The 23832-nt window shown below is 44.0% G+C and overlaps 1 protein-coding gene and 1 long non-coding RNA gene across 9 annotated transcripts in view; one reads left to right on the top strand and one right to left on the bottom strand.

The window, feature by feature from the left end:
• LOC110396838 (epoxide hydrolase 1-like) overlaps window positions 33-23832 on the bottom strand; it is a 65173-nt gene continuing 41373 nt past the window's right edge. For 3 of the 8 annotated variants that reach the window (XM_021392707.1, XM_021392708.1, XM_021392710.1), the window contains 11 exons: window positions 10130-10384; window positions 9481-9620; window positions 8232-8255; window positions 7035-7248; window positions 6345-6525; window positions 5386-5616; window positions 4872-5001; window positions 4041-4255; window positions 1698-1806; window positions 1239-1364; window positions 33-265 (listed from right to left, as the gene is read on the bottom strand). In XM_021392707.1, coding sequence (XP_021248382.1) covers window positions 64-265; window positions 1239-1364; window positions 1698-1806; window positions 4041-4255; window positions 4872-5001; window positions 5386-5616; window positions 6345-6525; window positions 7035-7248; window positions 8232-8255; window positions 9481-9509 — 1461 coding nt within the window. In that variant the 5' untranslated portion in view covers window positions 9510-9620; window positions 10130-10384 and the 3' untranslated portion in view covers window positions 33-63. Of the gene's footprint in view, window positions 266-291; window positions 450-1238; window positions 1365-1697; window positions 1807-4040; window positions 4256-4871; window positions 5002-5385; window positions 5617-6344; window positions 6526-7034; window positions 7249-8231; window positions 8256-9480; window positions 9621-10129; window positions 16091-23832 lie in introns of those variants that run through there. The other 5 variants (XM_021392705.1, XM_021392709.1, XM_021392703.1 and 2 more) reach the window with 4 other exon arrangements.
• LOC110396842 lies at window positions 16097-23355 on the top strand. Its single transcript, XR_002437295.1, has 3 exons — window positions 16097-18258; window positions 18967-19721; window positions 20368-23355. It is a non-coding gene; the product is annotated as an uncharacterized LOC110396842 (long non-coding RNA).

Here is a 23832-nt window from a genome sequence, read left to right as displayed (position 1 = left end):
TAAGGCTTCTGCGGGTGGTAGAACAACTTGCTTCCATTCTATGTGCCTATCTAAACTGCAGGTTCACAGCTGCTCTACCTTTCTCACAAAGTGGATGATGTCTTGTGCCAGCAGCTTCGGTTCCTCAAAGGCAGCAAAATGCCCTCCGCGTGGCATGTAAGAGTAACGGACAATGTTCTTGTAGGTTTTCTTTGCCCAGACCTGTGGCGAATGTGCTATCTCCTGGGGAAAAGCTGCAATGCCTGTTGGAACATATACTCCAATCCTAAAAAAAGACATTAGTTAACAGTATTTGCAAGAAGAACTCCTGAAGAAAGTCACTTAAAAACCTTCTGACTCGTAGCTGTCACATGAGTTGAAGAACTTTACCACAGCAACTCTTTTCATAGTCTGTACTCTGCTGAAGAGCTTCACTGCCATTTGGATCTCCTTGACTTCAAGTGTTATATCTAAGGACACACAAAATGAAGCCCACTTTGTGCAGAGTTCAGTATTGAAATGTTTCAGCCTTTTATGCTTTGTGATATGCGATGAAGCCACACCTCTGTGCGAAACTCAGAAGTGAGCTAACTTATGTTTGCTTTAGACTTTCGGGTACCAGTATAATCCCTGTTGAGAGGGAAGGTGAACTGGTTCAGTCAGTCTACAAAGAATGAGACTTTTTTTTTTTTTCATAAGGTCAGTCACTTGCTGAGGAGTTCTGCCCACCAGTGTTTCCTGGTCAGCCTCTCTTGTAGTCATCTCAAAGCCAGCAGCTGTTAAAGGTATTTGGTTTCAAGTACTGCTCTCCTGGAAGCTTGTTTCCTTTGAAAAATCACTTCCTACACTGCTTCTAGAAGTTTTTGCTTAACAGCTGTAGCTCATAGCTTATCCACCCATAAATCATATCCTTACTAATTCAGTTTAAAGTTGTTAAAAATGCTTGTGATTTTCTGTTTTGCTTTTAGTGAACAAAGCCATGGACTACATTTGTTTGTCTGGTAAGTCTATAGACCCATATTTTGAACACAAACCTGAATTACCTTTGCTAAATGTTCTGCATTGTTTTGGCAACAGACCAATTTGTGTGAATCACAGGTTTAAAAGAAAAGTAACCCTTAACTATATTGATCGAAGAAGATAACAGCTTGGCTTTTTTTTCCAGTACAAGTTAAATTTGTAAGTGATCCAAATGCTTATACAGGCAAATCTGATTTAGTCTTGTTTTCAAATCTGCCTTGCACCTGCCACTTCATTACCTGGAACCAGCAACAAAGCCAGGGTCCCGGGCGAAGTTCTCCTTGTAGTATCGCATTGAGGGCACAATAGATGCTGTCACCCAGTAAATCATCACATTGGTCAAAAGGTCGTCTAGAGAGTACTTGCTATGGAGAGAAAAAAAATTCAGTGTAATTGAGAGCTCTTTCTCAACATACTATGTTGGGCTTGTGCCCTGATAAGCCACTGGTCCTCCGGTTCTCCGCTCATTTTCAAGCAGCAAATCAACTGACATTGATATGCCCAAAGCAAAACTGCCTGGTACTGAATCAGTAGCTTGCGGGCAGTCTGCCATAAGCTTAGACTTCTACTTGCCTACTTGTAACCTTTCATCCTTGAAATTCAGACAAAAGGCTAGCCAGTGGAAGCTATCTCCTCATCAGTTACCATCACTCTTTCTTTTAATGAGTTTTCTCATGGAATGACGCTTGTTTTCTTACCTTTCCAAGCCTCCATCATCTTTACACAGGAATGATTTATCTGTCCATGTAGAGAATTTCTCCAAAATATATGCAGCAAGCCCCACAGGGGAGTCATTCAGTCCGCAACCTAATACAAGTGAAGAACGGCAGAGCTCTTACATTTGCATGGCACTGTAATGCTTCAGTCAAAGTTCATCACCTTTTATATGATTTAAAAGAGTGGAGTACTGTGTATGCATTACCTGTTCCTGTTCTTGAAGAGCACAAACAAATGTTATAAATGTAGTATGTAGGCAGCATATTATCTTTGTGTTCTTGTAAAACAAGGATAGTGATTACTTCAGTAGCGATAGTAAGGGTTGTGTACTTTTTGGTGTATTTTAGCTTGACTTTGTAGAAGATAACATACACCACTGTTTCAGTTTAATTATGGACACAGCTAAATAAGTTTGTGCGTTGGCAACGGCCAATGTAAGTAACAGCCTAAATGAGCCATCTAACACATGACCCAGCTGGAGATGAACTGAGCTGGAAACTGCCTCTCAACCACTGTATTCGATATCTGTGGATTACACACACAAATAGTAGTCCTGTTTGCAGCCTGTTGTTTAGCCTGCACTATATCTTAAGTACTGCAGATTGTGCTGTGAGAAAATACTGTAACTTTGCTTTAAACCTGCCTGATGAAAGCTACGCTGACAATGCAGTTATTTCTTGAAATTGAGTAGGGCATACACTTTATATATTCTTTTTCTACATCTCACAATTCTAGCATGCCACAGAGTCCCTGCTTTTTTTTTTTTTCCCCTTGCCCTTCAGGTCAGAGTCCTAGACCATATACAGTGTTTGTATGGAAGCTGCCTGATCATTTAAATATTCCTTTCTTCTCCTTTCTGTATTCTTCCAGTTCCAAAACATAATTATAAAACAGGGTCAACAGGGATGCAATGGATTCCAAGTTTTTTTTTTCTTCGTTTTTTTTTTTTTTTTTTTTTTTTGCTTCATTTCACAGTCAGTAAAAGCCCCTTGAACTTTGAGTGAGCTGGCTACATTTCAAAGAACTAATCATGACTCATGGTTCTTCCCCCATAGCAGCAGCCAAAATAGAGTCGATTGTGATTTTCTTCCCCTAATTGCTTTGTACTTTGTTGAAATCAAATTTTATAGTCCAGTTCAATCGGCAAGTCAATTAGATGTTTTTGCAACTCTGTGCAGTTATCTTTGGATTAAACCAAACCTTGGATAGTGGTCAGTTTTTCACTTAACCATTAACTTTTCTCTGTGGAGAAATTAGGATCATGCTGAAATGTGCCAGCACAGATTTTTGTGACATCTCCCTTCCCCTGGAACTTGCTTGCTTAGTCCCATGCTTAGATTCCCATGTTAGACAGTTATTAATCCATGAAATTAATCCCTTTCTTAAGGCAGTTTTATTTTGGGGGGAACATAAGGGGAGAAACCTCAACAGAACTTTGTTTAGAAACTGAAACACTTTACATTAATGGATCCACTGATCCTTGCTTCTGCAAAAGCTCTGATTTATGAAACATTATTTACAGGCTGTAGTATCATGGGGAAATATTTTCTTTTCTTTAAAATAGTTCTGCTGTCTTACTGAGCACAGAGACTAGACATACTGGTCTGTATTTTTTTCCTGGGCTGATGTCCCACCACTTCTGTTTGGCTCTTAGAAAAAAGCAACATAAAACAAAACAAGTAAAAATCCAAAAATTGCTGAATTTTTCAATGAATTGCCAGGCTGAGACGCTATTCATTCTGTAGTCTCTGTTAGTGACACCAGTTTGAAGCAGTTCTACTGCCATTTCTGATGAGGGTTTAATCTCAATACAGGAATATCTTATAGTCCTTACCTAGTGGGAGCCAATTAGAAAAAAAATCATTTAACTTTTCTGAGATGGGCATCATTCTTACTCACTGGCCCCACTGACTTTGTCAGGCTTCTGCCTTCTAAGATTTAGGGCTGAGTGCCTTTCAGCAAGTTTCACATTGCACTTGTTGATGATCTTTTTTCTTGTTTTTACTTGTTTATATTTCTAGAAGCTTCAGTTTTAAAACTCTACGCTTCACTTCAAGAGTCTTCTGCAAAGGAGTTCTTTTCCCAAGAGTAGCGGCATACTATTTTAAACAGCTTGGAAAGTGTCCATCTTTCATAAGCTGTTCATTCTAACTTTCTTTTAGTCCTAAAAATACTAAGAATGCTTAGAATGCTTAGTCCTAAGCATTCAGTCACCAGAATGTATTGCTTCTGAAACATAGTAAGCCTTTGCTCAACTATGATTTTGTATATACACCATAGGCAGTTGGTATACAATACATAGCAATATAGGGAGGGTTCATTACCTGCAGTGTCTGGTTTGGTGGCTTGGATGTGTAAGTATCCAGATTCTCGCAGAATGTCAAATACGTTCTTCTGCATGAAAGGGTACATCCGTCGAACATCTTCCCTGGTGAAGCCTACAAGCCATGGTACGTAAGCCCCAAGCATCACTTGAAGCACTTTTTTCAAACCTTGTATGCTGGTGAAGACGACATTCACATGAAGCCCTTTCACAGACCTAAAATCAAATTCATGAATAGAGAGTAAAAATATCTGCCTCCAAATTTTCTAGAAAATACGTCTGACTGGAGCTGTGACAGAAGCATTTCACTGAACCAAATACATGAAGCCCTGAAAGAACCTGAAAGGTTCACTGTGGTGCAAAAAGGAGAAAGCAAAAAAAAAGTACAGCTGGTTCCATCTCCATTCAGCTGTGTCATTTATATGATGCCAGTTTTAGCCACTATTTACAGAGGTGGCATATCCACAGTGGTAGCTCTGGCTGTCGGTTCATTCTGTGCTGTAGGTTCATTCTGTGCTGTAGGCAACTGGCTGTGTTGGGTACTTTTTGAAAACCTTTGTTAGATCACATGCTGTGAAGCATAACTGCAATCCAAAAGAGCGAGCTGAGGCAGCCTAACAGCTTTAAGAGTTTTCTCCCTTTATCTGTTCTTTGACATAAGTACAGCTGTAGTGGCACTCTTCTTGTTAAATGCTAAATGCTCTGCTCTGATGCCATCTTCTAAAGAAAATATTTTGTTTCTTTTCTTATCAGTTTCTCTCAACTCTGTATAGGAAACTGCTACACCCAGCTGCTGAAAGGATGATCTCCTTCAACTCCCTTTGCTACTCACTGTGGCAGCATCTGGGACATAACTGTGGTAACAAGAGCTCCCCAGTCTCCTCCCTGGATGTAGTATTCCTTGAAGCCCAGTCTCTTCATCATCTTGTGAAATATCCGAGCAGTTGCAAGGGCATCAAATCCTGCATGTGAAGAGAAGTATCACACATTTGTCCTAGCATGTCCTGGCCAAAGATCATGGCCTGAGTGTGCTCCTGTGAATCCACAGTGTACCGTACTGCTCCTCCTCACCTTTTGAGGATAGAAAGAACTCTAGGTATTGCAAATTCAATGCAAAGTGGAGAAAAGAGAGAGAGTTGGTTTTCAGCTGCCATTGCCTTCCAAATCTTCAAACCAGCCCCAGAGCCTCAGTAACATTGAGGTTGGTGTAGAGCCAAGTTACTTGAACTTCAGACTCAGAATCTGCCTTCCTGCATTCACAGACTGCAGCATACAAAGGACTGGGGGATGGCTGAAGCGTTACACCAAAAAACCTGGGATTCCAATGGAGCCTTTTCACCACTTACCTTGCTGGTGTGGTGCCTCTGAGAAGCCATAGCCTGGTATGGATGGGCAGATGACCTCAAACACCACATCACCACTGTCCAGGCCATGCTTGGCTGGATCCGTGAGTAGAGGGATGATCTTGTAGAACTCATAGAAAGAGCCAGGCCAGCCATGGACCATCAGGAGAGGCTGAACAGCTTTTCCATGAGGGACGTAGGAGGGCTTCACATGGATAAAATGGATATCAATTCCTGCCAGACATCCAAGACAGAATAGTTAAGTTCTAGCTCCTTCTCAGTTTCTTCTCTGGACTCTGATGCAAGATGTTGGCAAAATAGAGATTAGCAGACATTACACAATCATCCCACATCAAGAAGATGCCTGCCTGAAAGGGGATGTCCGGTATTATACCTATGTAACACCTTTTGCCTATAGGCTGAAGTACTGATTCCAGCCCCAGATACAGGGGTCACAGCAGACTGAACATCCCTCCCCTGAGAAACTGGTTTCACAGTAATAGGTAAAGCCATGTTTAAATACACAGCATAATACAGGCAAGACAAATGCAAAAGCATGACAAAATGACATGAAAAAACACTCTAGACTCATAGCATGGGTAAATTTTGCAGTTTCCAAAGGTGGTTTCAAAGCAATAGTAGAAGAAAACCTCATAGTTAATTAGCACGGGTTCAGGGCCAGGAGAAGCCCCTCTTGAAGCAGACCTAAACTTATTGCCAATATATGATGTTCTTGATCTGTACAAGCTTATTAATAGTACAGCCTACACTAGAGATATTTCCCTAACATCACTAAGCTGTTATATACACGTAAATATTCTAACATCTTAGACTAACCATCAGGGCTGGGCATCCAGCAGCTCCTTTTCCCACATATGCTACTGGCAAGAGCAAAGCAAAGGCAGGAAAAGCTGCTGGGAAGTGCCCTGTAGTGTAAAAGGGAGGCACAGTGATCCACTCACCTTCAATAGTGGTATGGAAATGAGGGTATTTGTTCAGGATTTCCACTTGCTTGCGCCAGTCAAACTTGTTCCTCCAGTAGGCCACCACCTTCTGCAGGTAGTTGGAGTTGAAGCCATAGTTGAAGGCTGCCCCTTCCAGTGGAGGAGCATAGCGAGCCTGGTCAAGGCGGTGGTGCAGGTCCTGCAGGAGGAGTGAAGCTGCCCAGATGCCCTTGTGGGCAGTGCACCAGGGCAGGCATGTCCAGGAGCCAACTCTCCAGGCTCTACCAGCTTTTAGCCCTCCACCTAATACACATTGATCCTAGTTGAAGCAGTGCCGTGCTCTAAACAATCTCCTCAGTCACAGGGAATATACTTTTCTATAGGTTAACAATTCCCTTAGTATACTCAAGATTACAAGGTCCCAGTCTCGTCTTGCTGTTAACTTTAGAAGTTTTGGTGCTAGGAGCTTCCAGGCACTGTTGGATGGGAAAAGAATTAAAAAAAGGGCAATTAAAGATTGAGCCCACCTGCCTGTTGCTAGTTGGGTGGATCACTGGGGGCAGGTGCTGCAATTCATTAGGATGTCTCTCTTCACTCTTCTAGGTGTGCTTCTGCGGGAGCCTCTCAGCTTTGCCCTGCTCTGCCAACTACTATCCCTACACCCTCCCACTCTGCCCCGCTTTCTGCAGACCCACTGTCAAACTCTACCTCAATTTCTTCATCAGATGTTTCAATCTTGAAGGGGCGGATGCTTTCATCTTCCTTCCCTTTCAGGGGTTTTTCGCCTGACCCCCACCATCCATCACCCATTTCAATACTCTTGATCTTGCGTCTAGACATCAGCCAGCAAACCAGCATCCCTCCAACACCCACAGCAGCCACAGGGACCAGGACTGCATTCTTCTGAGAATACTGAAAAGACCTAGGGATACATAACATTTGCATTCAGTGCAAGGATAGCAGGACAATGCTGAGGCTTGTTTCCACATTGATTGGGTCCAAGAAGCAACAAATGTCTAAAAGCCCCATGGAGTCAGCAGGATCTGAGTACTTCTGTTATTTTTGAAGTTCACAGGCAAGATATGGAACAACCTCTTAAAAAACAATTAATTCCACAAATACTGGCTCAGGAATCAGAACCAATATAGAGATATTAAACTCTAACAGCAAGAGTGTGAAGACAAGAAGCCTCAAGGTTACATCTACCAGTGCTCATTAGGGATCTCATGCTCTTGCTGGTCATGACTTGCTGATCACAAGGCTTCCTTGGTCCTCTCCTCATGAAGTAGGATAGTCTGGGGGAGTAGGGTCAATAGGATATGGGCAAACCTGTTTTAATGAAGGTACTCAAGTGAATGGGATAATAGTAGCTAGATTCCTCCAGGAATGAAAACTGCTAAGGCTGAGGGGCAAAAGCAGAGATAAGGGTCTTCAGCTGCTAGCGGGAACCTGGGTGCCCCACTCTGTAGTGCTTTATATCTGTCTTCCCTACAGATTCAAGCATCTTTTAGGGCAATGCTGGCCCTTTAATGTAGGCTTCCACAGGTAAAGATCTCACACTGTCTTTTTGGTGCCCCTATTTCTGTTCCAGTCATGAAATACCTGAAAGCTAAGTCACCAGTGTTGGCTTTAGCAGACATGTAGTGTGTTTCAAAGCTGTTCAAATGTGTGAGCAGTCATTCCAAAATGTCATGCACCTTCCTGTCCCTTGAACCTGTGGGTCAAGGTCTCCAGCTCCTCCTGGGGATTCGGAGAAGTACCTTTTGTAGGGGGCTCCAAGAAGACTTTGAACGATGAGGATTTTGTTGTTGTAGTCAAATAGGGTAGGTAAAGGACTATGCTGTGCCTCAGCCAGAGTGTTGATGAAAAGTGGAGGTGTCAGCACAGAGCAGCCATTTCACTCACCTGATGCGGGACAAGATGTTCTCCCTGCAGAAAAGAAGGAAAGAGAAAAAAAAGATCCTTGTAGTCTGATAGTGTTGTCCGAATGGCACCAATCCTTAAGGACAGCGCAAGGGATTGCCAGTACCATTTACTGCCCAGCCATGCCATCACAAGCTGCTTGATCACACGAGCACATCCACAATTTCTCTAATACTTTTGGATGAGATAGAGGAGTACCTCAGATAATTGCCTCTGCACAAAGAGACTGTTTCTTGGCTGTGTTTCAGCTAGCTAGCTTGTTTCTGTAATATTACCTCCTTTAGCACAATTTAGATAGAAGACTATAAACAAAGGGATAGATGTCCTTGCAGTCTTTCATCCTACGAGTGGCTGCGATACTCCAGCCAAGAAAATAGGTTATTTTGACCACTGAAGAGAGATAGGAGTGCAGCCCTGCAGTGAACTGTCAAGATCAAGGGTCATTCTGCTGCTAGTCACACTGTGCTCATTGTGCCAAAGGACTGGCACGAGAAGAAGCTTGTGGGACCTTTATCTGCTCAGATTCCAATGAACTGCTATACCTTTGCTACTTCTAACTTGTCCGAGCTGGACAGCAAGCTTTTAGGTCTAATCTGCCTGCAAGAAAAATGAAACATCTCCCTCAGTTCTCTTTTACCTGATAGATTGCTTTGTAAGAAGAGCACAGTCAAAACCAGAAAAACCAGAAGTGACAAGAGAAGGTCTTGTTATTGTTTCTGCCTTAAGGTATGCAGCTAAAGATGGGAGCTATTTGGTGTCATAATTAGATAGCTTGAAACAAAAAAGGGCATTAAGTGCCATGAAAACATGTGTCCACTGGCTGTTTCTTTTTACCTTGGCTCCAAGCCAGCTGAAAACAAGACTGGTATAAGCAGTGTCACCCTCCAAATCTAGGAGGCTGAACAGCTTATGAAACAGGTAATAATATCCCCATGCACTTATATCCCAGGCCTTAGTGAGTGAGGGGCATGAAACAAGATATGATGGCAACAGCACCAGCTCAGCACTGATAAAAAAACTAAGTGTGCCAGATGCAGCTCTCCAAGCAACACAAAACAAGGCTTGATCTAGTAAAATTTCCTCCCCAGTCACGTTCCAGAGAAATCAGCTGTGGGCCCCTAACACCCTCCAGTAGCCTGCCTCGGCCTAGGTTACCCAGTGTGGTTTCTCCCACTCCAGCCCCAGCAGACCCCTGTATAGGTCGCTCCTCCTTGTGCTAAAGGCATCTCACCAGGTGTTGGGAAGGACCTCCCGCCACATGTCTGCTTCTCCTCGCCTTGCTGCAGTTCTGAGTGAAGCAAAGTGGGTGTCTCCTCTGCTGGCTTCCTCTTTGGCACTGACGCTCTCTCATACATTGGTGCCATCTACGGACTAAATATGCACATGCAAATTAAGTTCAACAAAGTTCGACAGAGGCCAGTACAAAGTCCTGCGTGGGGAGGGAATAGCCCTGGGCACTAGCATGGGCTGAGTGCCAGATGCATATGGAAATCTGCTCTTTAGAGCCTGGTTTGAGGTCCTCAGATGAATCAGAGTCAACAGCGGGACCTCATGGCAAAGGCCAGCTGTGTACAGGGCTATACAGCAAGCACGCTAGCCAGCAGGCTGGGTTAAGGGATGCTTCACTCTCTTTGGCACTTGTGAGATCATCTCTGGAAGTGCCATGCCAAGTTCTGGTCTTGCTGGTAAAGGAAAGACCAGAGTGAGTCAGTTTGCTGTAGGGGCACGAGGCTGGCCAGGGGCTGGAGCACATGCTGCACAAGGAGAAACAGAGAGCTGTGCTTGTTCAGCATGAGGAAGAGAAGGCATAGTGTGTGTGTATTTTGCAACAGACAAAACAAAGCAAAGCTATCAAAAAGGAAAAAAAATTTCTCATGTACCATAGAAATTGGTGCTTTATTTTAGCTCAAGGAACTAGATTTTATTTCCCTAGTAGTCAGTTAAATCCTGCTGGATAAAGGCTTCTGCTTCCCAAATTGCTGCACACGCTCTTGCTGTGTTTCAGTCCAGGAATAGCTGTATTGCCAGAGGGAATAATTCTTCTCTCCTTGCAGCGCTCAAAGTAAAGTCCCATCACCACTGAGATCCGCGATGATCAGGTCTCGCATTACTGGGGTATATATGCAGTCCCTGTGCTGCCAAAAATGTGGAAAATGGGAGTAAAACTATAAATCCTTCATTTGGTCAAAGTTCAATTTATTGCTACACCAGAGCTATTTCTGGTTATGCCTTTCTGGGGTCACTCGGCTTTAAGGTCTGACTTCCAAACAAAAGGTCAAGAGACCGCCTAAAATGCAGGGTAGATGTGCAGGAATTTTGCGAGTGCTTGGAGCAAAGAGACCCAGGGGTTCCAGAGGAAATCCTCCGCTTTGGAGAGCTGCAGCAGCTCGACAGCTTTAAAACAAGATGTTTCTCCTTCTCTCTTACAACCTCTAGTGGCGAAAATGCGCGACTTCAGGCAGAAATTGCTTGCTGGCGTCAAGGCAGCCTCCCTGGAGGCTGTGATGCGTGTCCCACGGACGCAGCTACCAGAGGAAAGGAGAGAGAAGAGTGTCTCAGAGCATCTCCCTGTACTGGGGCAGGATCCCTTATCCTTAATGACGTTTTATCAAACCTTTGCTTGTCACCAATCAGCAATACGCCTGCAGCAATGGTAGAAAATACGCACACACAAATGTAACTGTCATGTATTTTTTTCCCCTGTTTGCTTTAGGACCTGGATATAAGCAGAAGCCAAACACACAATAACCTGCCACCTCTTCGAGGAGGTTTCAAAAAGCCCAAGTAGTGCAGAGGCACTCACAGCACTTCTGCAAATACTGGGTGCCCTCTGGTGGGAAGAGGAGCTCACAGTACAGATAATAATAACCATGTTTTTCTTTCTTTCTTTTTTCCTCTTTGAGCATTTTGTATTTTTCTCATTGTTCTTTGCACGTTTTCAGAATGTAAGCCTTATAAATACCATTAATAATAAAACTGAGACACAAGAAGGAAAGCTGGTGATTTCTGGTTATGAAATAAGATTGTGAACAGAGTTAAGACTGGAGCACAAAAGCTTTGACAAATAGCTCTGTATAGATGATTATGCTGACCCTTAAGTCCACTGCAAGCCCCTCCCCAGGATTTATGCTCCTGGCTGTAATGCTCTGCCCTACATCTATCAGCATGAAGACTTTGCACCATTATTCTTCTTTCACACATGCAAAGTCAGGTTCACTATCTTAAGACTATTAGTAGAGAGCAAATTGTGTGTGGCAACAGGATGTTTACGAATGGTCTCCTGTCCTATGCCAGAGACTGGCTCTGGTCTTTTTACTTGGCAAACTGCTGGCTGGTGATGCTGTTTAGGGCAGGGCAATGCCTGGGAGCCTTGGAGCTGCGCAGGGGCTGCCCCTGCCCCTCCAGGCTCTCATGGACCCTGCTCTGCCCATGGCATCACTTGTGATACTCACCTTCTCCATAGCACTCAAACTTTTTTTAAGGCTCCTTCTAACCTAAGCCAGACTTCTTTTTTTCCATTAAGAAAGCACCTGAAGGCTAACAAGACCTTCCTCAGCTTGGCTTCCACGTTTGCTCCCTCAGACCAAAGACAGCACAAGATATGAAATGTGGCATTTCCCCACATGAATTCAGAAGGGGAATGGTCTGCACAACACAATAAGTCCAAGCTGGGACTGCTCATCTACATATGTCTCTTTCCTCACATGTTGCATGAACAATACTGCCTGGTAATGGGATTGCACAGGAAGAACTGGAGAGCTTAACACATGTGGCTGTGTCCTGAGAACCAACAAAGAGCCCCAGCTGTGCCACAATGGATGGGCAAAATTTTCATCTTCCTGGTGAGGACTTGGGAAATTCAGCTGGTCAGTGGGAGATTTGTTCCAGCCCTGAATGGCTGCCTCCATGTTCGGCCTCAGTGATTACATCCCGTGAAGAAGCACTAGGCTCCTAAGCACTTCCTAGCTGTTAATTCCTGAATTTTATTAACAAGAGCCAGATGAAACATCTGAGAGCAGATCACAGCAGCACTTCACTCCTGCCTCCACCAGCAGCCAGCCCATGGGGCTGCTCCACTGTATTTTATGTAAAACTCAGATTGCCAGAGTGATGAACAACTTGGGAGGGCCATGGAAGAACTCAACTACTTCCTCTTCTCCCTTCACAAATGCTTCTTTCTTGCCTAGGAAGCCTATCACCATTTTTTCTGCAAGTGCCGTCACCCCCCATCTTTTTAGTCCTCTGCCCTGCACTGTATACTGAATAAAAGTTAGTGTTTCCCCAGCTGGAAATGACCCCTTCTCTGCCTCCCTTATTCTCTGGAGATCTCACAAATGTTTCACTGCTACCTCCAGCACGGACTGGCCCCTTCTGTTGCTAATTAGGGAGCTAAGAGGTTCCCCCAGGCACTTCCCAGTGAAACTGAGCCCATTAAATGAATGGCGGGCAACATCTCAGGGGGTGGGGAGCGAAGTTACACAACAGCTGTTTGGAAATAGGCAGTTGGTTACGTGAGCTGGTTTTAGACTCAGCAACATTTAAAACAAAAGCAACTTTCAAGTCCAAATCAGTGTACTGAGGTCACTGATACCCTGGGGATAATCCTGGGGATATTGGTGATTGGAAGCAGGCAGCAGGCAGTGGGAGCTGGTGCTCAGCCCAGACGCACAAAACGTGATGGTCCCCACATGTGCACCCTACCACACACAGGGAGCAGGATCCATGGGTTCTTTCTGAGCTCTGGGATATGGGCCCTGCTATGCTGCAGAGCAGGACATTTAAACCTGGAGTGTAATTGTGAGGCAGAGCCGCACTGATTTTGGACACATTTGATGGCATGACGGTTAAGTGTGACTGAGGCTTGCAGTCTTGGCCAACACAGATACCCGACAGCCTGGACACCAACGTGCTGAATGTGCTGTTCCCAAGCCTTGTCTCCCTAGAGGCTGGGTTCTCTGGACACTAGATACCAAAGGCTATGCTAAGTAACAAAGAAAGAGGAATTTCTTATACAGAATGGAACTCCGTACAAATTTGATCTGTTAGGTCGTTTTTGTTGTCCTACAATCTTAGAAGTGCATTGCAACAGTTGCCACAAGTCACCTACAATTATCTTCTCACAAAGCACACAAGAATAATTAAAGAAAAAAGGATGCAACTACCAAAGGCACTTGGGAGAAGGACCAGGCTTAAGAGCTGTTGGGCAATAATGATATAAATATCTTATGGAAAATAATACTCTGGGTGATTTTTCATTAGTGTCGTGATGGAAGTACTGGAGGTAGAAACAAAGGCCTTACCTTCAACGAAGGGTTGAAGATAATTCAGTACATGTAGGTGGTCTATTCTCAATACTTTATCTAGTTTAACAAAAAAGTCTAATAAAGCAATTCTTGTGTTCAGATGAGGCAAAAAGAAATGGCAGAGAATTACTTTCCTCCTTCTCAGGTGCACTGTCAGAGAGGGGGAGGCATTCTGTGGCACCCTGCTCTATTACAGCACTGCATAGCCAGTGCCCTGGAGCTAGGTTAACATCCTCCAAAGAAGGATGTCTGGAACATGTGAACACACCCTTTGCAGATCTGAAAAAATGTGCAGGCAAAATACATGTGTTTTGGGAGGTCAGTCTCATGGTGTGTTCAGTTCACTGGAAATTTCAGACGTTTTCTGCTCTGATCCTATGCATTGTTTCCTACCTCTTAGGGAACTGTGACAGCTACTTGGAAATATCTCTGTGACCTCCTTTCTGAACAGTCATTTATTCTCTATATGGTTTTTCCTACTGTACATTATTAGTTGTTATGCCTACATTGTATAGCAGCAACAACAGTGATATGAAGAAACTCCTCAGATCCAGAGACATTACGGAAATCAAGACTGAATCAGCTGAACATCTAACATAAGGATATGATTTTCATTTTTCATCAAAAACAGCTAGTCTGGGAAACCATGACAGTTTGAGTATAATGCAACAACAACACTGCAGGCATTTCTTCTAGAGAAAATAGCACTGTGGAGTTTGAGCCTTATAGGAGGACCTACAAATAAAGCTGGGAAAATAATGAGGTATTGTATTTTAAGATATCAGGCTGAATATGGTAAACAAGACTCAACAAGTCTGTAAGGATAATTTTTTCCTTCCCTTCAGCTTTACAGAGTTCTTGGAAAGACCTATCTAAGCACAATCCCAGCATATGTAACCGACTGGCCCTTCCCAAAGGTACAAGGATAAAGCCCTTTGCAAATGGCTATTAAGAAAACTTGGCAACAACAGATTGCAGGATGAATAACTGCCAAAGATTAATAAGCAGTTGCATAAGCAGTGGAACTAATGAAGCCTAATTTCCTACACGTATTTGCAAAGTACAGCTACTATTTGCAAATACAAATACAAAAACTTTTAAACTGAATTATTGTAAAATTTTGTTTTCTCTCTGTACATCTGTAAAATTCCCTCTACACTTCCCAAAACAACCAGTTGTCACAAAATGTGTAGAAATACATTTCATAATTATTTTGAAGTCTCTGCTTATGGAAGGTTGACTGAAACTAGCAAATATATCAGAAAACTACAGGGGGACACATCAAGTGTTTGAGATATATAAACATTTGTTCTGCAAAAAGCAAAGAAATAAAGTGAAGTTGTGAAAGAAAACATAGGAGAAAACATCAATTTCTTAGCAGTGTTGAATGTACAGGGGTTGCAGGGCATTTCCCATGATCAGCACTTTGACGTAAAGCAGCCAAAAATGATCCACTCCAGCTCCTTTTATTGGACTGCCAAAATCTTCAACATTGCTAGTGCAACCACAGCTTTCTTTTGCACCACGTCCAGGGGATGAAGTGTTCAGTCAGGTGGCCAAGTCTATATAAGAATGCGTAGAATGATTGGGAAAAAAATCAAAAGGTCCAACTAAAAGCTGCTCTTTCTAAAATCGGTGCATGATTTGGCATTTGCATTCAATGGGAGCAAGAATGAAGCAAAACTTAGGTAAATGGGACAAAGTGATGGCAGATGGGGCTCTATATGCCAGTGAAAGTCATGGAAAGCTGAGAAAACTGCATTCTGAAAAATTCTGCATTAGAGCTGACCTCAGGGAAAGGATCTGAGCGCTTCCATGGACAGTGCAGTATTGAGAGAGGAAACTCAGTGCAGAGCGAAGTTTGTATTAAATTGGAATTTATATATTTCCATAGTAATTCTTAAAGAAGTCATCTGTGTATCATCCTGTGAAATCAAGGTTGAGTACAATCACTTCCTTAATGGAAGGGCAGAGAAGAATAGAAAAAGCAGAGAACAAAATGGCATGACAGACACGGGTCAGTGGAGGCTGTGATGGGAGAAGGGAATGAGTGAGCAGCAAGGCTTAGCTTTGTGAAGAGCAGAGTTAGATAAGAGACAAACACTCCTTCTACAGCTCCCATGCAGTCACAGACTTCTGTTCCGTAGGTAACAGGGTTTTTTAAAGGCTGCATCTTCTCTCTGGACTAACCACCTGAGGGCAACATCACACAATCACTCACACGGACCTGCTGTGCCTGCAGTATTGCTCTTGGTTCCAGGAACCACATTACCAGAAAAACCATGACAAACTAGAAAAAACTCAGAGAATAGCAACAGAGAGGCTGGATCTACTCTGTAGAAGAAAAACACTGCAAAAGCAAAATCGAGTTTGACTAACGAGCAGCATACTCACCTCCAAATATTTGAAGAGTGAAGAGAGATCATCCAGCATAATAAAGGAAGATAGAACTAGGAGTAATTGGTGGAAATGAGGCAAGGAAAATGTGCTTGGTCTTCCTCTTGTATTTTTTCCTACCTGTGAGATACTTTTCCAGTTCTGTAATGAAAGATCAAAGCTCTGTCAAAGTAAGTGTAGTACAGGCCAGGAATAGAAACCCTTTGCAAAAAAGAACAGCTCAAATTCATGTGACAGCCAGGATATGTCTAGTGGGTAAAGCACATCACTGTTGTGGGGGCAGGCAAATACCATAAAATAAGCAATTATTTGAGAAAGATACGTCATTTCTCCAAGAAAAATGCCTGAAGTCCTGGGAAGACCAAGCTGCTCTCCCCCATCTGCAAGTTCTAAAATACATGTGGTCCCAGGAAGGCTCTTTTTTCTTTGTTGGACTGTGACACATATTTTGAGTGCTATAAAGCAATACTGGTTTCAGGCCAGAGCTACTTCTCCACTTTCTCACTTTTTTCCAAGGAAGAAAGTGTTTGAGTCTTGGTCAGGCACAGGCATGGCTGAAGGCTGCCCATGGGACAAACCATTTACTATCATTCTGGACAACTATGTTTTCTATACAAATGCTGAGTTGCTGCCTAATACAAGACATAGAAGAGCACTGAATTTATGGTGTTCATATGAAGCGCCACCAATGTGTGCAGACAGGTGTGAGGAGGAGACACAGAGGAGTGCCTGCCCTGCAGTTCAGTTCAGTTTCCTCACTGAAAGGATTTGTCTACCAAAGCACAACTTTAGCAGGGCCTGATGACAGTAAGTGATGATATTCACTGTGCCAATTAATGGGCACTGAGCTGTGGGCTTGGAAGGCCATGCTAGAAGAACCCAGGGAAACCAAGAACTGAGTCCTCGGCAGTGTGGACAACTGAGAGCCTCTCTAAAAGCCCCTAGGATGGCCATAAAGAAAGTGTCCAGCCTGCTCCCTCCTCAGTGGGGCCGGCAGCCCTTCCAAGCTGTGTGACAAGGCAAATGAGTGGAGCAGGAAGTCTCCCAAAAAGGGACTGAGGCTGGGAGAGGGTGAGCTGGATGCGTTGAGCAAGCTAGCAGAACTGCTGCTCTGTGAGCTCAGTGGCTGCCCCAGCCTCATCAGGAAAAAGAGCAGATTTAGCATCCTGGGAACGCACATAGCTGGCAGGATCACACTCTGCCAGTCCTGAAGACAGCGCTAAGCTGCAGGGCTGCAGTGCTGTGGCACTGGGCACTTGTAAACTTTGCCCTTCCTCAGCTTGAGAAGGGAAAAGCTTACAAGTGCTCCCTGGGGGGCTCTGAACACCTCTGCCAGCACAGCACATGAAAACTGGTTTCTGCACAGGGACTGGAGTTACTATGAGCACCTCTCACCACCCCTCAGCCCTCTTGCCCCACTCCCCTCTGAGCATCCTTTGATGGTGAGGTTTGAGAGACACCGAGAGCTAACTCTTTCCACCTGGCACCCAAATTCCAATCTCCTCCGATCAGGCTTTGCCTTTCTTCCCTTTCTGTCCCTCCATCCTCCTCCTTTGGTAACTGACCTAATGGGGCCACACCAGCTCTTGCAATGTGCCAGTATGAAAATGAGCTCCTAACACGGAGTTCCTTGTGACCGTGGAAAGCTGCCCAGCATTTTAATCTGTGCCAGGCCCCTAGGCAGAAGTGGAGCAGGCTCAGCTAATGCCGAAGGGAAATGATTAGCAGCTGTAGACTTGCGTCTCAGTGGCATAGGATTTGGGATTCATTTTCTTAAAAAGTGCAGAGCTGAAAGCTCCAGGGTGATCCGGGGCCACCGGAAAGCGTTGGAAAAGAAGAAATTTCCGACCTGCACAATGTTCAGAATGCCTGCTTTGTACCAGAATTTTGCAAAAGGACCTGCAGGATGTTCTTTATTTAAAATGCAGTTAGGGAAGCGAATGCTGCACAGGCAGACTTATCTAGATCTAAGTAGTTGCAATGTCAACCGCGGTGAAGCCACAGCAGCATGGTCAAGCAAGCTTGCTCAAGCCCTGACTTGACTTGTCTGGCCTTCCTGGAAGTCTGTCCTGCTGTTACTTCATCACTGCTAGAGTTTACTTACAGTTGCTATGCTGCAGTTAAACATTCTGATTCTGTGGTAAGCATGCCCTAAGTGTGATGGAGCCTGAAAATTTGGGAAGCAAACTGAGCTCATGCAACTGAACTGACTCCAAATAGAAGGGAATAGAAAACAACAACCCTTCCTTTTCTTCCTGGATCCCTCATCTGAGAAAGAAAATTCTTCTAACAGGCTGGTTATAGGTCTGGTTGGTACCAATGATGATAGATCTTTTTTTTTTTTTTTTAAAAAAGAGGCAAATTTACTGTCTCTTCTCAGAAAGCTTGTTTGCAAATACGGCTAGCTAGATCCCTTTCCTACCGTCTGTAGCAATGTATATTTTCTCTGAGATTAAGGAGTCAACACTCAGCCACACAAGTCTACCTTAGATCCTGGGGGCAGTCTAATGCATCATATCCTCCAAAATATTATCCCCAAAGCCTGCTGTTTTTAGGTTCCTGTTAAAGATTAATAATCAAAGAACAGACAGTTTTTGTTTTCACTCTAATACTGAATATAGTCTGAATCTTTGTTTGGGCAAGAGCAAACCCAGTGAGTGTTTTGAGAACCACTGGCTCTCAGGAAAGAGGACAATTTCCTTTCTCTATCTTCTGGATAGTTTGTGTTGGTAGCTCTGCCTCAGAGACCTTTGTGCCTCCGTGGCACAATGGCTAGAACCCAGAGCATATAAGCTTGTAAGTGAGGCCACGTAATTCAAATATGCAAAAATTATTTGGAAAAAAGGCAGAGAGATTTTCCAGTAGAGGGCACCAACTCATGGCTCTTCTGGCATTCTAAAGCCTTATCTGTTCTTTACCAGCATCCTCTGTAGGTTCTCATAGTAACTTAAAACTGAACATGAGAAGGGAGAAGGACACCAGTACTGAAGCACTCATTGCTCTGTGTTGGTTTCTAGTATCTCCAGCTCTCACATTCCACTGTTCAAAAGCAGTGCACAAAGGGTATCTGGCAACACATTCAAGCACCTGACCTGTGCAGAGGCATGAAGATGAAGATGCAAACTATTCTGTTACAGAATATGGCAGAAGTCTCCTTAGCTGGAGGAGAAGTCATCATGAGAAGGTAGTTTTATTTTTCCTGGCTGTTCTCTCCTGGCTTTGTAGGGTCTTTGCCCATAGGCTGTTTTCCTGAGAGAAGTAGTCAGTGACATTAATTTGATGTCATTATATCCTGTTTTTACTGGCTTCTGGAAAATATAGCCCTTGTAATTATGAAAGAAAAAAGAGATGAGCCTTCAGTGACCTGTGAAAAAGCAACAGCATCCACAGCTATTTGTGCTCCCCAGCCATGACAGAACCCTCCCTGCTGCACAGACCCTCCTAGTCCAGCGTCCTACCCCTCACACTGAGACAAGGACAGAAAAAGGTGACCAAGTATCTCCTGGTGCTTCACCACCAGCTCATAGCCAATGCAGGCAATGGAAATTCTGTCTTCATGCTGGGTCCTCTAGGATTTGTCAGTAGCACATTAGTTAGCTTTCCAGGTACTCTCCTGCTCTCTTACTTTACTTGTAGGGTGCTGTTATCACATCCTTTCCCCTTTTGAATACAAAGAGGAGGAGAACATGTCCACCAAAGCAGAGACACACTGGCCAGCCTGCAATGATGTCGGTCTGCAAAATCTGGAAGCCAGCAGCCCGCTTTGCTTAAGGTCTCACGCTTTAATCATTCTCCTTTGCTCTGAGTTTTGGGACTGTAGATCCAGCCAGCTTTGTTTAACAGCTGGACATGGAAAAGGGTCATTTCACAATCCTTTGGAGCTGCTCCAGGTTTTCTGGCCTCCGGTACATGTCCCACTGTGTATTTCTGACAACCCCTTTCCATCTGAACTGTTCTCCCGTGTGCAATATTGCCAGCATTACTACTCCAGACTGCAGCACGCTATCATGCAGAAGCTCTTGCTTCTGCTGAGTTCAGTCTTATGTACACTCTTTTTGCTGGTGATTTTCTGTATGACAAGCATCGACATGAATCCCAGCCCTCATGTTTCAAAAGGCCTAGGGATGGAATGCAATTATTATCATCCTCTTGTGCTTCCTGAACAGGAGGATTTGCAGGGACGCTGTCAACCACCAAGGCACAAGGAAGTTAGTATCTAGAATTTCACGTATTGTTTGGAGAGAAAAGCACCCTGCCCACTAAAGTCTAGCTAAACTTTGTATCACAAGAGAGTCTTCATGTCCCAGGCTGCTGCCTTGGCTGCTGCTTTGCAAATTCCTTCAGCAGAAGGTTAAATGGAGAAAGATGCCACAGATGGCTTTTCTCTGCAGGAGACCAACTTTGGCTCCCTTCCCCAGGTCTCAGTGAAATTCTGGAAGCAGCAGCAGAAGCTGAGAAAGCACGTGGCCTTTGTGGAAGACATCGTGACACAAATGGGAACCAATTTGAACAGTTCAGCCTCTTCCCAAAAGGGTCTGGTGGGTCCTGCGAATTCTGCAGTCTGGCAGCACAGGAAGAACTGTACCATAAGACATGACTCGCATCTGTTGCTTGCATGTTTCTTAAAACATATCATCTGTGAACAACTCTTCTGTCCAGCTCTGCTTGTCTTGGGTAGCCACACTTTGGGAGAGTGGCTGTGGATGTGCCAGAGCACGCAAGTGACTATGTACAAAAGCACTATACCAAAACATAAATTAACAAGAGATTAAAGGGGAACAGATGTTGGCTGATATTGTCCACTGTGCTTCTGGGAGACAGCCCAGTGCAGCTGCTGTCTGCCCAGGGCTCTGCTAGCTCAGGGCAGAAGGGCTGGGATTCTTACAGCCGCACTGATCTTCAGAGCACAGAACTGTGTGTGCTTCAGGTGATATCCTTTTCTGCGTGACAGCTTGTTTAATGGGGTGGACTTTCTGTAACAATTTCTTTAAATGGACCCCTGTGACCAAAAAACATTAGCATTTAACTGCAGGATCCTGGGTCCTGCTGAAACTGCATTCTGGGCTCCACTGAAGTGAACCATTCAATCCATTACAGAGAAGAAGATCTGAACAACTAGATCATTACTCCCAAGCCAAGTTAGGCCACCCATGATGCAAAGCTTACCATCAGAAGATGGAATGTTCTGCTGCCCAAATTAATTTTTATCACTTAGTGTGTAAGTCACACTATTCCTGTTTTTATATCTTCTTGCTGCCTTCCTTTTCTTGTCCATAGCCTTTCTTTCAATACTGTGTATATCCTTGCCTCTCTTATTCTACACTCTGCTGTACCAACTTACCACTTAATTATGTTATGCAATAATATCCTCCTTGCTCAATCTCTCTGTTTCCTAAATCCTCAGGAATATGCTGCCACCCCCACTGCCATCTCTGAAAGATTTTCCATTGTGCTTCTGCTAGCTTCTGGAGAACTTGTGCTCCTGTGTCACTTCATATAAAAAGGTCCAGTCTTCAGTCATTTATGTTTCTTTTCCTGGAGGTTCCTGATGGAGAGGGATTTAAAAACTGATCAAGAAGAAACAGCCCCAAACCAGCTTGTTCTTTTTTGAATACTCTCACTCAGTATCTCTAAGGCCTTTTAACTGTTTACTTATCTCTCCCATCCACAGTTTCCCACCACTGGAAGCTATTGTCCATCTAATGCAGAGCAGAACATGCCTGTAAGCTCAGACTAAATCCAAACCATTACTTGTAATGTTCCTACCACTAAAGCATCCTCAAATAGCTGTGAAATCCCAGAGATTTAAGCCCTTAATGGCAGAAACTAGCTTCTAGATTTTTATTTGCATATAAAGACTCACTCATACATGTTTTATTACTGTGAAACTGCAGCTGTAACCCTGGAGTGGAGCTCATTGCCTTTCAGCTTGTGACGGCACTTTTCCCACAAGCATATCCCAGGTCCTGCCTTCCCCATCTCCTGTATACTCAGAACTGAAGATGGGATCACCTTTGCTGGTGCACGTCTGGGCTGTCTTTCGTCCTGCCTTGCTGCATGCTCCAGTCTGCTGCACTCACAGGGCTTTGCTGAAAGCAAATGGATGGGGCCATGGATCCCCTGCAGAGCCTCCTTAACAATTTGCCATGCTCCCCTGCTCATAGCTGGTCTTCCCAGCACCCAGTGCCACAAATAGTACTTTTCGTGAGTCTCCCCTGATACAGCATCATGGGTTACCAGATACTTGCAAAAAAAGAACATCTTTCTCAGCAGGTGTCCTGAGCCTCCCAGGAAGTGTTTGCTGTTCTCTGTTTGCAGGTCTCCTCTCATTTATCAGGCCATCCAGGTCACTCATCACTTCCTGATGTTAATGCTGGAAGATAGGGCTACTGAGTGCAAGAGTGGCAAAGCTGTCATGCTCCAGCTGGGCAAAAGTGGAGCCTCACTCAGTAAATATTGACACGTCTGCAAGCAAACAGAAGGCAGCTTTCAGCAAGCAGCTCTCTGGCTCCCTGAACAGAGGCTGGACCAGAGATGCTCAGTGCTTTGTGGTTATGAGCTGATGTTTACCGAGTGCAGGATGCAGGCACGGATCTCCAGCAGCTGTGATGACAGTGGCAAAATCACAGGCTTGCAGGAGTCACCAGCAGTGTGCCTACTGCCCACCTGTACTACAAGTGGCTGCAACCACTTCAGCCTCTGGAAAATCAAGCTGTCTCTGTCACTCCTCAGCAACTTCCAGTCAAGATTTCTTCAAGAAAATATTCCAGACATTCTCTATTAAAAACGGTTAGCACAAAACAGAGTTTTGCTCCAAGTCTTGAGTTCCCCTGACTGCCAGTTCTAAAACACTGCCTTTGATATTTAGGTGGTTATTGTCCCTCCTGCGGGTTGTTAGATGTAAAGAAGTCACAAGTACGAGTGCATATAAACACAGAAGTCATCAGAATGAGTCCTTCTCATGGATCCATGAATTCAAATAGCCAGTCATTCACAGAATCAATTCTTCCTGGAATTCCAAAATGTAGTTCTTATACAGATTAGCGTACACTGTAAAATAGGAGTTTGATGTCTCCTTTCAGACTGCTCCCGGCAAGCTAAAGGACCACACTCCCTGGACAGGTGGAGCAGAGCCCTTTTCACAAAGAAGAGATGGGATTGCAAGGAAGGGGTCTTGATGGATTGGGTTCACTTCCTGGCCCACGCTCTATGACTTTGAGCAAGTTATTTGATCTCTTAATGCTTTAGCTCCTATCCATGAAAAGGAGGTGATAATGATTTCTCTCTACAGCTCTTTCTTTTACCTACTTAGGCTGAAAGCAACTTGATTTTTTTTCCCCTGTGTTCCTGTGTTTTCTGTTTGTTTGTATTCCTAGTATGTAGGTTGTTCTGAAAGTAATGTCTTCTATTTGTTTTCATGGAAATAACAACAGATAAAAAGAACACAATAACACTATTTGATAGAGCAAATTCTCAGCTACAAAACACTCTTTTCCAACGTAGGCATCATTATTAGCTATGCATTTTCACCAATGATTAACAAGAGCTTGCATGCCATGCTTGTCAAAATCTGCACCAGCTGAGGTGACCCACTGTCACCATCACCACTGCTGAAATGCACCACTCACAGCCTTACTGTGCTCACATCCACTGTTTGGTCTCCAGAAACATTTAGCAAGCATCAGCGAATGTCAGTGGGTGCCATTTTTTCCGCATGGAGGAATTCAGTGACATACCTTTGCTTCATACACACTTCCACGTCAGATGCCATTGTGTCAGACTGCCCCTCTGCTGCCATCTGTCACACGGCAACAAAATGTAAGGGAATATTGGTGAGAAGGTTCTACTTCTATGGCCATACAACCAACAGCTGTCTCTGACAT

Source organism: Numida meleagris, chromosome 3, assembly GCF_002078875.1.
Source record: "Numida meleagris isolate 19003 breed g44 Domestic line chromosome 3, NumMel1.0, whole genome shotgun sequence".
In the NCBI taxonomy this organism is placed as follows: domain Eukaryota; kingdom Metazoa; phylum Chordata; class Aves; order Galliformes; family Numididae; genus Numida; species Numida meleagris.
Note: the sequence above shows the minus strand (reverse complement) of the source record. Positions and strands in the feature narration are given on the sequence as shown.